Genomic DNA, 16,502 nt, shown 5'->3' on the forward strand with positions numbered 1-16,502 from the left:
ACAGCTTAAAGAATGGGTCAACAGGATGATAAAGACTGCCTCATATGAATGTATGCTTCATAAGGTTAACAATAAGGATGGAACCACAGCACCAGTTTGGGAACCATTCTGGTCTTACATAACTATGACTGACAATCAGCAGGATGACAGATGAACTACTTCCCTCATGTATTTAATTATTTATTTAATTATTTATGTATTCTATTTTTTTTTTCTTCTTGAGACCTTCCACACTTTGTAATATTTCTTTTTCATACTTTTCATGTATGTATAAAAGCCCTCAATGTTAACATTAACCCTTTCATGCACGAATTATGAGAACTTTAATCAAAAATGTTTTTATTCCTCTTTAGGCATGAAAAAAGCAATGCGACTGAGAATTTTCTTCTGAAAAATAAATTAAAAAATAAAATAAATTTAAAATAAATAAATACATTTTAAAAAACGTTAAAAAAAAAAAAAAATAGTAATGAAACAAATTCTTATGAGCGTATTTTTCATGAAGTTGCAAAAATGTCCACCCAGCTGGACACCACACGTTTAATTTTTGATGCACAGAAACATGTATTTATGATAAATTGTGCAAAAACTATGGGGAGGGCTTGTGATTCTGGGCGTTTATGCTCAGGAGAGATCTCCATAATGTTACCAATTCATGCCAGAAAAGATATGTAGTGTCTTTAAATTTTAATAAAGATATGTGTAAAAAAAAAAAAAAAAAAAAAAAGAGAAAAGAAAAGAGAAAAGAAAAGAACAACAAAATCCATGAATATACAAGAGAACAGCTGTAGAATAGCTGTCCACTGGAGTGACCACTATGCATGAAAGGGTTAAGCAACATTGTATGAATGTCGTGATCCAAGTGAAAACTCTAATAAAAACTTGAATTATAACAAAAAAAAAAAAAAAAAATGGAATCGAAATCTGTGCAAAGACTAAAACAGTTCATTTGGAAGTTTGGAAAGAAAGGCGAGAGATGACAGGCCTGGGAAAAATGCAATAAATTGAGATAGTTGAGGATTTAGAAAAAGTAGAATACATCATTTGAGTGTATCCGGAGTCTTCCACAATCCTTACAGGATGATTAAGACCCTTTATCATGGGGGGAAAATGTGGGATCACAGTGTACTGTCCTCGCTGACTAAAATACCTCTGCCTCCAGCTGGGATAATTGCTCAGGTCACTTGCCAAATCCAACCATTAACTTTGATGACTGGGAGGAAAGCATGAAACAAAGATCTGGAGCCTAAGGATCAAAGTCAAGAGCTGTTCTGTTCTCTGACTTCTTACACAGACAATGTGTACATGTATACATAGTGTTTTTTTTGTTTTGTTTTGTTTTTTTAAAGAGGAAAAAACCATGCTGGGACTCATTTCAAGATGCTGACTTCTCCCACAGAGGCAGCCACTGGGAAATCAAGAACACTTATATGTCATGGAAAATAAATACTAAAGGGTATATCAATAGTAGTTCATGAATTTTTACTTACTCAGTCGTAATCTGAGACCAAGCCAGCTCCTTGGTGGCGATTTGTGCAGAACTGAGTTCATGCTCCACTTGTTTGGCACCATTTACGCATGCAAGCCTTGTTGAATAATAATAATAAAAAAATAAAAAAATAAAAAAATATATCTGATCCAGCACCAGCAGTTCCTCTGTCGGTGTAATAGGAAGGAAGGTTCAGTGTAAAAAAAAAAAAAAAAAAAAAAAAAAAAAAAAAAAAAAATCACCCAGCAGTGTTTGGTTTGCAGTCCGATCTGTATGGCATAGTCATTTTCTCTCCATTCCTGGTCTTAAAACGCACTGCGCTCAGACTGTTCGATCCGATGCTGCTGCTGCTGCTGCTTCTGCACAAAGCTGCGGGGAATGCACGGAAAAGAGTGGCCAAAAAAGCATCCCGTGGGTTTAAAAAAACACAGAAAAGTTAGCACCAGTGAATAACCGCTAGGATTTTATATCACAATGGTAAAAAAACCAGTGGTGAGATGGAGGAAAAACCTGTTGCTGGTTGCACACATGCGTAAAACAAAAAAAAAAAAAAAAAAAAAAAAAAACAGTAAAGAAACGTCTTCGTCGTCCTTCGTCTGGACTGGAGCTCGGTGCAAAGAAAGGATCACCACATGACAAAAAAAAAAAAGAACAGTCGGTTTGGATCTTTAAGGCACCTGTAGTCCAGAGTGGATTTCTTTGTTCACTTTCTGCAGCTGAAGTTGAGCACCGTCTGAGATCAACCAGCAGCTCCTCTCCATTCATTCAGACAACCTGGATCCACAAGGACTCAATGCAGTGTGTGTGTGTGTGTGTGTGTGTGTGTGTGTGTGTGTGTCTATTGGCACAAGGCTGCAACTAGAGGCGCCAAAAACATCCATTCAACAGCTGCACACACAGGCTGGCTGCATGCAGGGTTTGAGTCACTGTTAAACTTGAGATGGTTTAAAACTTGATCAGTATCTGGAAATGAAACCTGAAACAGTAGATTAACCAATCAGTCTGCAGACAAAGAACTAATCAAAATGCATTGTTTGCTGATTCCAACGTCAGACTTTTCTTTTTGGGGTCACTGATGGAAAGTAATTAAGTACATGTACTTAAGTAACCTTTGAACTTCACCTGAGTTTTTCCATTTTTCTGCTCATCTACATGTAAGTGGCCAATATTTGGCTTTTTTTTTTTTTTTTTTTTTTTTTAATGACATCTGCTCCATTATTATTATTATTATTATTATTTTTATTTTTATTTTTCTTTTATTTTTTTTTTCACACAGGAGAATCCTCCAGATAAAGAACAAACATAGTCATACTGGGTCTCACTTTTTAAAAGTCTCCTTTGTGTATTCTTCCCACCTCCCATCCTTAAACAAAATAAATACACTAAACACACAAAAGTAAAGGGCCAAAAATATACATGTCTAAAGAGAAAAACAATGAATAAATGAAAAAAAAAAAAAAAAATTATATATATATATATATATATATATATATATATATATATATATTGTAAAATAAAAATAATAATAATAAAAAATAAATCATCGTGTTGTCGTGTGACGCGTTATAACCGTGTAATGAACGTGTTGTCGTGTGACGCGTTATAGCCGTGTAATGAACGTGTTGGCGTGTGACGCGTTATAACCGTGTAATGAACATGTTGGCGTGTGACGCGTTATAACTGTGTAATGAACGTGTTGGCGTGTGACGCGTTATAGCCGTGTAATGAACGTGTTGGCGTGTGACGCGTTATAACCGTGTAATTAACGTGTTGTCGTGTGACGCGTTATACCCGTGTAATGAACGTGTTGGCGTGTGACGCGTTATAACCGTGTCAAAAACGTGTACTAAACGTGTTGTCGTGTGACGCGTGATAACCGTGTAATAAACGTGTTGTCGTTTGACGCGTTATAACCATGTGATAAACGTGTTGTCGTGTGACGCGTGATAACCGTGTGATAAAAGTGTTGTCGTGTGACGCGTTATAACCATGTAGTAACTGTGTAATAAACGTGTTGTCGTGTGACGCGTTATAACCGTGTAATGAACGTGTTGTCGTGTGACGCATTATAACCGTGTAATAAACGTGTTGTCGTGTGAAACCGTTATAACCGTGTAATAAACATATTATAAACATGTTGTCGTGTGACGCGTTATAACCATGTAATAAACGTGTAATAAACGTGTTGTCGTGTGACGCGTTATAAACGTGTAATAAACATGTAATAAACGTGCTTTCGTGTGACGCGTTTTAACCGTGTAATAAACGTGTTGTCGTGTGAAGCGTTATAACCGTGTAATAAACGTGTAATAAACGTGTTGTCGTTTGACGCGTCATAACCGTGTTATAAACGTGTAATAAACGTGTTGTCGTGTGACGGGTTATAACCGTGTAATGAACGTGTTGTCGTGTGACGCATTATAACCGTGTAATAAACGTGTTGTCGTGTGACACGTTATAACCGTGTAATAAACATATTATAAACATGTTGTCGTGTGACGCGTTATAACCATGTAATAAACGTGTAATAAACGTGTTGTCGTGTGACGCGTTATAACCGTGTAATAAACATGTAATAAACGTGCTTTCGTGTGACGCGTTTTAACCGTGTAATAAACGTGTTGTCGTTTGACGCGTCATAACCGTGTAATAAACGTGTAATAAACGTGTTGTCGTGTGACGGGTTATAACCGTGTAATAAACATGTTGTCGTGTGAGGCGTTATAACTGTGTAATGAACGTGTTGTCGTGTGACGCGTTATAACCGTGTAATAAACATGTTGTCGTGTGACGCGTTATAACCATGTAATAAACGTGTAATAAACGTGTTGGCGTGTGACACGTTATAGCCGTGTAATTAAAGTGTTGTCGTGTGACGCGTTATACCTGTGTAATGAACGTGTTGTCGTGTGACGCGTTATAACCTTGTAATAAACGTGTAATAAACGTGTTGTCGTGTGACGCGTGATAACCGTGTAATAAAAGTGTTGTCGTGTGACGCGTTATAACCATGTAATAAACGTGTAATAAACGTGTTGTCGTGTGACGCGTTATAACTGTGTAATGAACGTGTTGGCGTGTGACGCGTTATAGCCGTGTAATGAACGTGTTGTCGTGTGACGCGTTATAACCGTGTAATAAACGTGTAATAAACGTGTTGTCGTGTGACGCGTGATAACCGTGTAATAAAAGTGTTGTCGTTTGACGCGTTATAACCATGTGATAAACGTGTTGTCGTGTGACGCGTGATAACCGTGTGATAAAAGTGTTGTCGTGTGACGCGTTATAACCATGTAGTAACTGTGTAATAAACGTGTTGTCGTGTGACGCGTTATAACCGTGTAATGAACGTGTTGTCGTGTGACGCATTATAACCGTGTAATAAACGTGTTGTCGTGTGACGCGTTATAACCGTGTAATAAACGTGTAATAAACATGTTGTCGTGTGACGCGTTATAACCATGTAATAAACGTGTAATAAACGTGTTGTCGTGTGACGCGTTATAACTGTGTAATGAACGTGTTGTCGTGTGACGCGTTATACCTGTGTAATGAACGTGTTGTCGTGTGACGCGTTATAACCGTGTAATAAACGTGTTGTCGTGTGACGCGTGATAACCGTGTAATAAAAGTGTTGTCGTGTGACGCGTTATAACCATGTAATAAACGTGTAATAAACGTGTTGTCGTGTGACGCGTTATAACCATGTGATAAACGTGTTGTCGTGTGACGCGTGATAACCGTGTGATAAAAGTGTTGTCGTGTGACGCGTTATAACCATGTAGTAACTGTGTAATAAACGTGTTGTCGTGTGACGCGTTATAACCGTGTAATGAACGTGTTGTTGTGTGACGCATTATAACCGTGTAATAAACGTGTTGTCGTGTGACGCGTTATAACCGTGTAATAAACATATTATAAACATGTTGTCGTGTGACGCGTTATAACCATGTAATAAACGTGTAATAAACGTGTTGTCGTGTGACGCGTTATAACCGTGTAATAAACATGTAATAAACGTGCTTTCGCGTGACGCATTTTAACCGTGTAATAAACGTGTTGTCGTGTGACGCGTTATAACCGTGTAATAAACGTGTAATAAACGTGTTGTCGTTTGACGCGTTACAACCGTGTAATAAACGTGTAATAAACGTGTTGTCGTGTGACGGGTTATAACCGTGTAATAAACGTGTTGTCATGTGACGCGTTATAACCGTATAATAAACGTGTTGTCGTGTGACGCGTTATAACCGTGTAATAAAAATGTAATAAACGTGTTGTCATGTGACGCGTTATAACCGTGTAATAAACATATAATAAACATGTTGTCGTGTGACGCGTTATAACCATGTAATAAACGTGTAATAAACGTGTTGTCGTGTGACGCGTTATAACCGCGTAATAAAAATGTAATAAACTTGTTGTCGTGTGACGCGTTATAACCGTGTAATAAACGTGTTGTCATGTGACGCGTCATAACCGTGTAATGAACATATAATAAACATGTTGTCGTGTGACGCGTTATAACCATGTAATAAACGTGTAATAAACGTGTTGTCGTGTGACGCGTTATAACCGCGTAATAAAAATGTAATAAACTTGTTGTCGTGTGACGCGTTATAACCGTGTAATAAACGTGTTGTCATGTGACGCGTCATAACCGTGTAATAAACGTGTTGTCGTTTGACGCGTTATAACCGTGTAATAAACGTGTAATAAACGTGTTGTCGTGTGACGCGTTATAACCGCGTAATAAAAATGTAATAAACTTGTTGTCGTGTGACGCGTTATAACCGTGTAATAAACGTGTTGTCATGTGACGCGTCATAACCGTGTAATAAACGTGTTGTCGTGTGATGCGTTATAACCGTGTAATAAACGTGTAAAAAACGTGTTGTCGTGTGACGTGTTATTGCTGTGTAATAAACGTTTTGTCATGTGACACGTTATAACCGTGTAATAAACATGTTGTCGCGTGACGCGTTATAACCATGTAATAAACGTTTTGTCGTGTGATGCGTTATAACCGTGTAATAAATGTGTTATTGCGTGATGCGTTATAACCGTGTAATAAACGTGTTGTCGTGTGACGCGTTATAACCGTGTAATAAACGTGTAATAAACGTGTTGTCGTGTGACGTGTTATAACCATGTAATAAACGATTTGTCGCGTGACGCGTTACAACCGTGTAATAAACGTATTGTCGCGTGACACGTTATAACCGTGTACTAAATGTGTTATCGCGTGACGCGTTATAACCGTGTAATAAACGTGTTGTCGTGTAACGCGTTATAACCGTGTAATAAATGTGTTATTGCGTGATGCGTTATAACCGTGTAATAAACGTGTAATGAAAGTGTAATAAACATGTTGTTGTGTAACGCGTTATAACCGTGTAATAAACGTGTTGTCGTGTGATGCGTTATAACCGTGTAATAAACGTGTAATGAACGTGTTTTCGTGTGACGTGTTATAACCATGTAAAAAACGTGTTGTCGTGTGACGTGTTATTGCCGTGTAATAAACGTTTTGTCGTGTGACACGTTATAACCGTGTAATAAACATGTAATAAACGTGTTGTCGTGTGACGCGTTATAACTGTGTAATAAACGTGTTGTCGTGTGACGCGTTATAACCGTGTAATAGATGTGTTGTTGTGTGACGCGTTATTACTGTGTAATAAACGTGTTGTCGTGTGACGCGTTATAACCGTGTAATAAACATGTTGTCGTGTGACGCGTTATATCTGTGTAATAAACGTGTTGTCGTGTGACGCGTTATAACCGTGTAATAAATGTGTTGTTGTGTGACGCGTTATTACCGTGTAATAAACGTGTTGTCGTGTGACGCGTTATAACCGTGTAATAAACGTGTTGTCGTGTGACGCGTTATAACCATGTAATAGACGTGTAATAAACGTGTTGTCGTGTGACGCGTTATAACCGTGTAATAAACGTGTAATAAACGTGTTGTCGTGTGACGTGTTATAACCATGTAATAAACGTGTTGTCGTGTGACGCGTTATAACCGTGTAATAGACGTGTAATAAACGTGTTGTCGCGTGACGCGTTATAACCATGTAATAAACGTGTTTTCGCGTGACGCGTTTTAACCGTGTAATAAACATGTTGTCGCGTGACGCGTTATAACCGTGTAATAAACGTTTTGTCGTGTGATGCGTTATAACCGTGTAATAAATGTGTTATTGCGTGATGCGTTATAACCGTGTAATAAACGTGTAATGAAAGTGTAATAAACGTGTTGTCGTGTAACGCGTTATAACCGCGTAATAAACGATTTGTCGCGTGACGCGTTACAACCGTGTAATAAACGTATTGTCGCGTGACACGTTATAACCGTGTACTAAACGTTTTGTCGCGTGACGCGTTATAACCGTGTACTAAATGTGTTATCGCGTGACGCGTTATAACCGTGTAATAAACGTGTTGTCGTGTGACGCGTTATAACCGTGTAATAAACGTGTAATGAAAGTGTAATAAACATGTTGTTGTGTAACGCGTTATAACCGTGTAATAAACGTGTTGTCGTGTGATGCGTTATAACCGTGTAATAAACGTGTAAACGTGTTTTCGTGTGACGTGTTATAACCATGTAAAAAACGTGTTGTCGTGTGACGTGTTATTGCCGTGTAATAAACGTTTTGTCATGTGACACGTTATAACCGTGTAATAAACATGTAATAAACGTGTTGTCGTGTGATGCGTTATAACTGTGTAATAAACGTGTTGTCGTGTGACGCGTTATAACCGTGTAATAGATGTGTTGTTGTGTGACGCGTTATTACTGTGTAATAAACGTGTTGTCGTGTGACGCGTTATAACCGTGTAATAAACATGTTGTCGTGTGACGCGTTATATCTGTGTAATAAACGTGTTGTCGTGTGACGCGTTATAACCGTGTAATAAACGTGTTGTCGTGTGACGCGTTATAACCGTGTAATAAACGTATTGTCGTGTGACGCCTTATAACTGTGTAATAAATGTGTTGTCGTGTGACGTGTTATAACCGTGTAATAACTGTGTAATAAACGTGTTGTCGTGTGACGCGTTATAACCGTGTAATAAACGTGTTGTCGTGTGACGCGTTATAACCGTGAAATAAACGTGTAATAAACGTGTTGTCGTGTGACGCGTTATAACTGTGTAATAAACGTGTTGTCGTGTGACGTGTTATAACCGTGTAATAACTTTGTAATAAACGTGTTGTCGTGTGACGCATTAAAACCGTGTAATAATTGTGTTGTTGTGTGACGCGTTATAACCGTGTAATAAACATGTAATAAACGTGTTGTCGTGTGACGCGTCATAACCGTGTAATAAACGTGTTTTCTTGTGACGTGTTATAACCGTGTAAAAAACGTGTTGTCGTGTGACTTGTTATTGCCGTGTAATAAACGTTTTGTCGTGTGACACGTTATAACCGTGTAATAAACATGTAATAAACGTGTTGTCGTGTGACGCGTTATAACCGTGTAATAAACGTGTTGTCGTGTGACGCGTTATAACCGTGTAATAAATGTGTTGTTGTGTGACGCGTTATTACCGTGTAATAAACGTGTTGTCGTGTGACGCGTTATAACCGTGTAATAAACGTGTTGTCGTGTGACGCGTTATAACTGTGTAATAAACGTGTTGTCGTGTGACGCGTTATAACCGTGTAATAAATGTGTTGTTGTGTGACGCGTTATTACCGTGTAATAAACGTGTTGTCATGTGACGCGTTATAACCGTGTAATAAACGTATTGTCGTGTGATGCCTTATAACTGTGTAATAAACGTGTTGTCGTGTGACGCGTTATAACCGTGTAATAAATGTGTTATTGCGTGATGCGTTATAACCGTGTAATAAACGTGTAATGAAAGTGTAATAAACGTGTTATTGTGTAACGCGTTATAACCGTGTAATAAACGTGTTGTCGTGTGATGCGTTATAACCGTGTAATAAACGTGTAATAAACGTGTTTTCGTGTGACGTGTTATAACCATGTAAAAAACGTGTTGTCGTGTGACGTGTTATTGCCGTGTAATAAACGTTTTGTCGTGTGACACGTTATAACCGTGTAATAAACATGTAATAAACGTGTTGTCGTGTGACGCGTTATAACCGTGTAATAAACGTGTTGTCGTGTGACGCGTTATAACCGTGTAATAGATGTGTTGTTGTGTGACGCGTTATTACCGTGTAATAAACATGTTGTCGTGTGACGCGTTATAACCGTGTAATAAACGTGTTGTCGTGTGACGCGTTATAACTGTGTAATAAACGTGTTGTCGTGTGACACGTTATAACCGTGTAATAAATGTGTTGTTGTGTGACGCGTTATTACCGTGTAATAAACGTGTTGTCGTGTGACGCGTTATAACCGTGTAATAAACGTATTGTCGTGTGACGCCTTATAACTGTGTAATAAATGTGTTGTCGTGTGACGCGTTATAACCGTGTAATAAACGTGTAATAAACGTGTTGTCGTGTGACGCGTTATAACTGTGTAATAAACGTGTTGTCGTGTGACGTGTTATAACCGTGTAATAACTGTGTAATAAACGTGTTGTCGTGTGACGCGTTAAAACCGTGTAATAATTGTGTTATTGTGTGACGCGTTATAACCGTGTAATAACTGTGTAATAAACGTGTTGTCGTGTGACGCGTTATAACCGTGTAATAAACGTGTTGTCGTGTGACGCGTTATAACCGTGTAATAAACGTGTAATAAACGTGTTGTCGTGTGACGCGTTATAACTGTGTAATAAACGTGTTGTCGTGTGACGTGTTATAACCGTGTAATAACTGTGTAATAAACGTGTTGTCGTGTGACGCGTTAAAACCGTGTAATAATTGTGTTGTTGTGTGACGCGTTATAACCGTGTAATAAACGTGTAATAAACGTGTTGTCGTGTGACGCGTTATAACCGTGTAATAAACGTGTTTTCGTGTGATGCATTATAAACGTGTAATAAACGTGTTGTTGTGTGACGCGTTATAACCGTGTAATAAATGTGTTGTCATGTGACGCGTTATAACCGTGTAATAAACGTGTAATAAACGTGTTGTCGTGTGACGTGTTATAACCGTGTAATAAACGTGTTGTCGTGTGACGTGTTATAACCGTGTAATAAACGTTTTGTCGTGTGACGCGTTATAACTGTGTAATAAACGTGTTGTCGTGTGACGTGTTATAACCGTGTAATAACTGTGTAATAAACGTGTTGTCATGTGACGCGTTATAACCGTGTAATAAATGTGTTGCTGTGTGACGCATTATTACCGTGTAATAAACGTGTTGTCGTGTGACGCGTTATAACCGTGTAATAGATGTGTTGTTGTGTGACGCGTTATTACCGTGTAATAAACGTGTTGTCGTGTGACGTGTTATAACCGTGTAATAAACGTGTTGTCGTGTGACGCGTTATAACTGTGTAATAAACGTGTTGTCGTGTGACGCGTTATAACCGTGTAATAAATGTGTTGTTGTGTGACGCGTTATTACCGTGTAATAAACGTGTTGTCGTGTGACGCGTTATAACCGTGTAATAAACGTATTGTCGTGTGACGCCTTATAACTGTGTAATAAATGTGTTGTCGTGTGACGTGTTATAACCGTGTAATAACTGTGTAATAAACGTGTTGTCGTGTGACGCGTTATAACCGTGTAATAAACGTGTAATAAACGTGTTGTCGTGTGACGCGTTATAACTGTGTAATAAACGTGTTGTCGTGTTATAACCGTGTAATAACTGTGTAATAAACGTGTTGTCGTGTGACGCGTTATAACCGTGTAATAAACATGTTGTCGTGTGACACGTTATATCTGTGTAATAAACGTGTTGTCGTGTTATAACCGTGTAATAACTGTGTAATAAACGTGTTGTCGTGTGACGCGTTATAACCGTGTAATAAACATGTTGTCGTGTGACACGTTATATCTGTGTAATAAACGTGTTGTCGTGTGACGCGTTATAACCGTGTAATAAATGTGTTGTTGTGTGACGCGTTATTACCGTGTAATAAACGTGTTGTCGCGTGACGCGTTATAACCGTGTAATAAACGTATTGTCGTGTGACGCCTTATAACTGTGTAATAAATGTGTTGTCGTGTGACGTGTTATAACCGTGTAATAACTGTGTAATAAACGTGTTGTCGTGTGACGCGTTATAACCGTGTAATAAACGTGTTGTCGTGTGACGCGTTATAACCGTGAAATAAACGTGTAATAAACGTGTTGTCGTGTGACGCGTTATAACTGTGTAATAAACGTGTTGTCGTGTGACGTGTTATAACCGTGTAATAACTGTGTAATAAACGTGTTGTCGTGTGACGTGTTATAACCATGTAATAAACGTGTTGTCGTGTGACGTGTTATAACCGTGTAATAAACGTGTTGTCGTGTAACGCGTTATAACCGTGTAATAAATGTGTTATTGCGTGATGCGTTATAACCGTGTAATAAACGTGTAATGAAAGTGTAATAAACATGTTGTTGTGTAACGCGTTATAACCGTGTAATAAACGTGTTGTCGTGTGATGTGTTATAACCGTGTAATAAACGTGTAATAAACGTGTTTTCGTGTGACGTGTTATAACCATGTAAAAAACGTGTTGTCGTGTGACGTGTTATTGCCGTGTAATAAACGTTTTGTCGTGTGACACGTTATAACCGTGTAATAAACATGTAATAAACGTGTTGTCGTGTGACGCGTTATAACTGTGTAATAAACGTGTTGTCGTGTGACGCGTTATAACCGTGTAATAGATGTGTTGTTGTGTGACGCGTTATTACTGTGTAATAAACGTGTTGTCGTGTGACGCGTTATAACCGTGTAATAAACATGTTGTCGTGTGACGCGTTATATCTGTGTAATAAACGTGTTGTCGTGTGACGCGTTATAACCGTGTAATAAATGTGTTGTTGTGTGACGCGTTATTACCGTGTAATAAACGTGTTGTCGTGTGACGCGTTATAACCGTGTAATAAACGTGTTGTCGTGTGACGAGTTATAACCGTGTAATAAACGTGTAATAAACGTGTTGTCGTGTGACGTGTTATAACCATGTAATAAACGTGTTGTCGCGTGACGCGTTATAACCATGTAATAAACGTGTTTTTGCGTGACGCGTTTTAACCGTGTAATAAACATGTTGTCGCGTGACGCGTTATAACCGTGTAATAAACGTTTTGTCGTGTGATGCGTTATAACCGTGTAATAAATGTGTTATTGCGTGATGCGTTATAACCGTGTAATAAACGTGTAATGAAAGTGTAATAAACGTGTTGTCGTGTAACGCGTTATAACCGTGTAATAAACGATTTGTCGCGTGACGCGTTACAACCGTGTAATAAACGTATTGTCGCGTGACACGTTATAACCGTGTACTAAACGTTTTGTCGCGTGACGCGTTATAACCGTGTACTAAATGTGTTATCGCGTGACGCGTTATAACCGTGTAATAAACGTGTTGTCGTGTGACGCGTTATAACCGTGTAATAAACGTGTAATGAAAGTGTAATAAACATGTTGTTGTGTAACGCGTTATAACCGTGTAATAAACGTGTTGTCGTGTGATGCGTTATAACCGTGTAATAAACGTGTAATAAACGTGTTTTCGTGTGACGTGTTATAACCGTGTAATAAACGTGTAATAAACGTGTTGTCGTGTGACGTGTTATAACCATGTAATAAACGTGTTGTCGTGTGACGCGTTATAACCGTGTAATAGACGTGTAATAAACGTGTTGTCGTGTGATGCGTTATAACCGTGTAATAAACGTGTAATAAACGTGTTTTCGTGTGACGAGTTATAACCGTGTAATAAACGTGTAATAAACGTGTTGTCGTGTGACGTGTTATAACCATGTAATAAACGTGTTGTCGTGTGACGCGTTATAACCGTGTAATAGACGTGTAATAAACGTGTTGTCGCGTGACGCGTTATAACCATGTAATAAACGTGTTTTCGCGTGACGCGTTTTAACCGTGTAATAAACATGTTGTCGCGTGACGCGTTATAACCGTGTAATAAACGTTTTGTCGTGTGATGCGTTATAACCGTGTAATAAATGTGTTATTGCGTGATGCGTTATAACCGTGTAATAAACGTGTAATGAAAGTGTAATAAACGTGTTGTCGTGTAACGCGTTATAACCGTGTAATAAACGATTTGTCGCGTGACGCGTTACAACCGTGTAATAAACGTATTGTCGCGTGACACGTTATAACCGTGTACTAAACGTTTTGTCGCGTGACGCGTTATAACCGTGTACTAAATGTGTTATCGCGTGACGCGTTATAACCGTGTAATAAACGTGTTGTCGTGTGACGCGTTATAACCGTGTAATAAACGTGTAATGAAAGTGTAATAAACATGTTGTTGTGTAACGCGTTATAACCGTGTAATAAACGTGTTGTCGTGTGATGCGTTATAACCGTGTAATAAACGTGTAATAAACGTGTTTTCGTGTGACGTGTTATAACCATGTAAAAAACGTGTTGTCGTGTGACGTGTTATTGCCGTGTAATAAACGTTTTGTCATGTGACACGTTATAACCGTGTAATAAACATGTAATAAACGTGTTGTCGTGTGACGCGTTATAACTGTGTAATAAACGTGTTGTCGTGTGACGCGTTATAACCGTGTAATAGATGTGTTGTTGTGTGACGCGTTATTACTGTGTAATAAACGTGTTGTCGTGTGACGCGTTATAACCGTGTAATAAACATGTTGTCGTGTGACGCGTTATATCTGTGTAATAAACGTGTTGTCGTGTGACGCGTTATAACCGTGTAATAAACGTGTTGTCGTGTGACGCGTTATAACCGTGTAATAAACGTATTGTTGTGTGACGCCTTATAACTGTGTAATAAATGTGTTGTCGTGTGACGTGTTATAACCGTGTAATAACTGTGTAATAAACGTGTTGTCGTGTGACGCGTTATAACCGTGTAATAAACGTGTTGTCGTGTGACGCGTTATAACCGTGAAATAAACGTGTAATAAACGTGTTGTCGTGTGACGCGTTATAACTGTGTAATAAACGTGTTGTCGTGTGACGTGTTATAACCGTGTAATAACTGTGTAATAAACGTGTTGTCGTGTGACGCATTAAAACCGTGTAATAATTGTGTTGTTGTGTGACGCGTTATAACCGTGTAATAAACATGTAATAAACGTGTTGTCGTGTGACGCGTCATAACCGTGTAATAAACGTGTTTTCTTGTGACGCGTTATAACCGTGTAATAAATGTGTTGTTGTGTGACGCGTTATTACCGTGTAATAAACGTGTTGTCGTGTGACGCGTTATAACCGTGTAATAAACGTATTGTCGTGTGACGCCTTATAACTGTGTAATAAATGTGTTGTCGTGTGACGTGTTATAACCGTGTAATAACTGTGTAATAAACGTGTTGTCGTGTGACGCGTTATAACCGTGTAATAAACGTGTTGTCGTGTGACGCGTTATAACCGTGAAATAAACGTGTAATAAACGTGTTGTCGTGTGACGCGTTATAACTGTGTAATAAACGTGTTGTCGTGTGACGTGTTATAACCGTGTAATAACTGTGTAATAACTGTGTAATAAACGTGTTGTCGTGTGACGCGTTAAAACCGTGTAATAATTGTGTTGTTGTGTGACGCGTTATAACCGTGTAATAAACGTGTAATAAACGTGTTTTCGTGTGACGCGTCATAACCGTGTAATAAACGTGTTTTCTTGTGACGCGTTATAACCGTGTAATAAACGTGTTGTCGTGTGATGCGTTATAACCGTGTAATAAACGTGTAATAAACGTGTTTTCGTGTGACGTGTTATAACCGTGTAAAAAACGTGTTGTCGTGTGACTTGTTATTGCCGTGTAATAAACGTTTTGTCGTGTGACGCGTTATAACCGTGTAATAAACGTGTAATAAACGTGTTGTCGTGTGACGCGTTATAACTGTGTAATAAACGTGTTGTCGTGTTATAACCGTGTAATAACTGTGTAATAAACGTGTTGTCGTGTGACGCGTTATAACCGTGTAATAAACATGTTGTCACGTGACACGTTATATCTGTGTAATAAACGTGTTGTCGTGTGACGCGTTATAACCGTGTAATAAATGTGTTGTTGTGTGACGCGTTATTACCGTGTAATAAACGTGTTGTCGTGTGACGCGTTATAACCGTGTAATAAACGTATTGTCGTGTGACGCCTTATAACTGTGTAATAAATGTGTTGTCGTGTGACGTGTTATAACCGTGTAATAACTGTGTAATAAACGTGTTGTCGTGTGACGCATTATAACCGTGTAATAAACGTGTTGTCGTGTGACGCGTTATAACCGTGAAATAAACGTGTAATAAACGTGTTGTCGTGTGACGCGTTATAACTGTGTAATAAACGTGTTGTCGTGTGACGTGTTATAACCGTGTAATAACTGTGTAATAAACGTGTTGTCGTGTGACGCGTTAAAACCGTGTAATAATTGTGTTGTTGTGTGACGCGTTATAACCGTGTAATAAACGTGTAATAAACGTGTTTTCGTGTGACGCGTCATAACCGTGTAATAAACGTGTTTTCTTGTGACGCGTTATAACCGTGTAATAAACGTGTTGTCGTGTGATGCGTTATAACCGTGTAATAAACGTGTAATAAACGTGTTTTCGTGTGACGTGTTATAACCGTGTAAAAAACGTGTTGTCGTGTGACGCGTTATAACCGTGTAATGGATGTGTTGTTGTGTGACGCGTTATTACCGTGTAATAAACGTGTTGTCGTGTGACGCGTTATAACCGTGTAATAAACGTGTTGTCGTGTGACGCGTTATAACTGTGTAATAAACGTGTTGTCGTGTGACGCGTTATAACCGTGTAATAAATGTGTTGTTGTGTGACGCGTTATTACCGTGTAATAAATGTGTTGTCGTGTGACGCGTTATAACCGTGTAATAAACGTATTGTCGTGTGACGCCTTATAACTGTGTAATAAATGTGTTGTCGTGTGACGTGTTATA

The 16,502-nt window shown here is 38.6% G+C and overlaps 1 protein-coding gene across 3 annotated transcripts in view; it reads right to left on the minus strand.

Annotated features, from left to right (window-relative positions):
• plekhg5b (pleckstrin homology domain containing, family G (with RhoGef domain) member 5b) overlaps nucleotides 1–1,607 on the minus strand; it is an 82,172-nt gene extending 80,565 nt beyond the window's left edge. Inside the window, exon 1 of one of the 3 annotated variants that reach the window (XM_030139012.1) lies at nucleotides 1,491–1,606. In XM_030139012.1, coding sequence (XP_029994872.1) covers nucleotides 1,491–1,572 — 82 coding nt within the window. In that variant the 5' untranslated portion in view covers nucleotides 1,573–1,606. Of the gene's footprint in view, nucleotides 1–1,490 lie in introns of all 3 variants that reach the window. The other 2 variants (XM_030139018.1, XM_030139019.1) reach the window with 2 other exon arrangements.
• Between the last annotated feature and the right edge of the window lie 14,895 nt (nucleotides 1,608–16,502).

Source organism: Sphaeramia orbicularis, chromosome 7, assembly GCF_902148855.1.
Source record: "Sphaeramia orbicularis chromosome 7, fSphaOr1.1, whole genome shotgun sequence".
In the NCBI taxonomy this organism is placed as follows: domain Eukaryota; kingdom Metazoa; phylum Chordata; class Actinopteri; order Kurtiformes; family Apogonidae; genus Sphaeramia; species Sphaeramia orbicularis.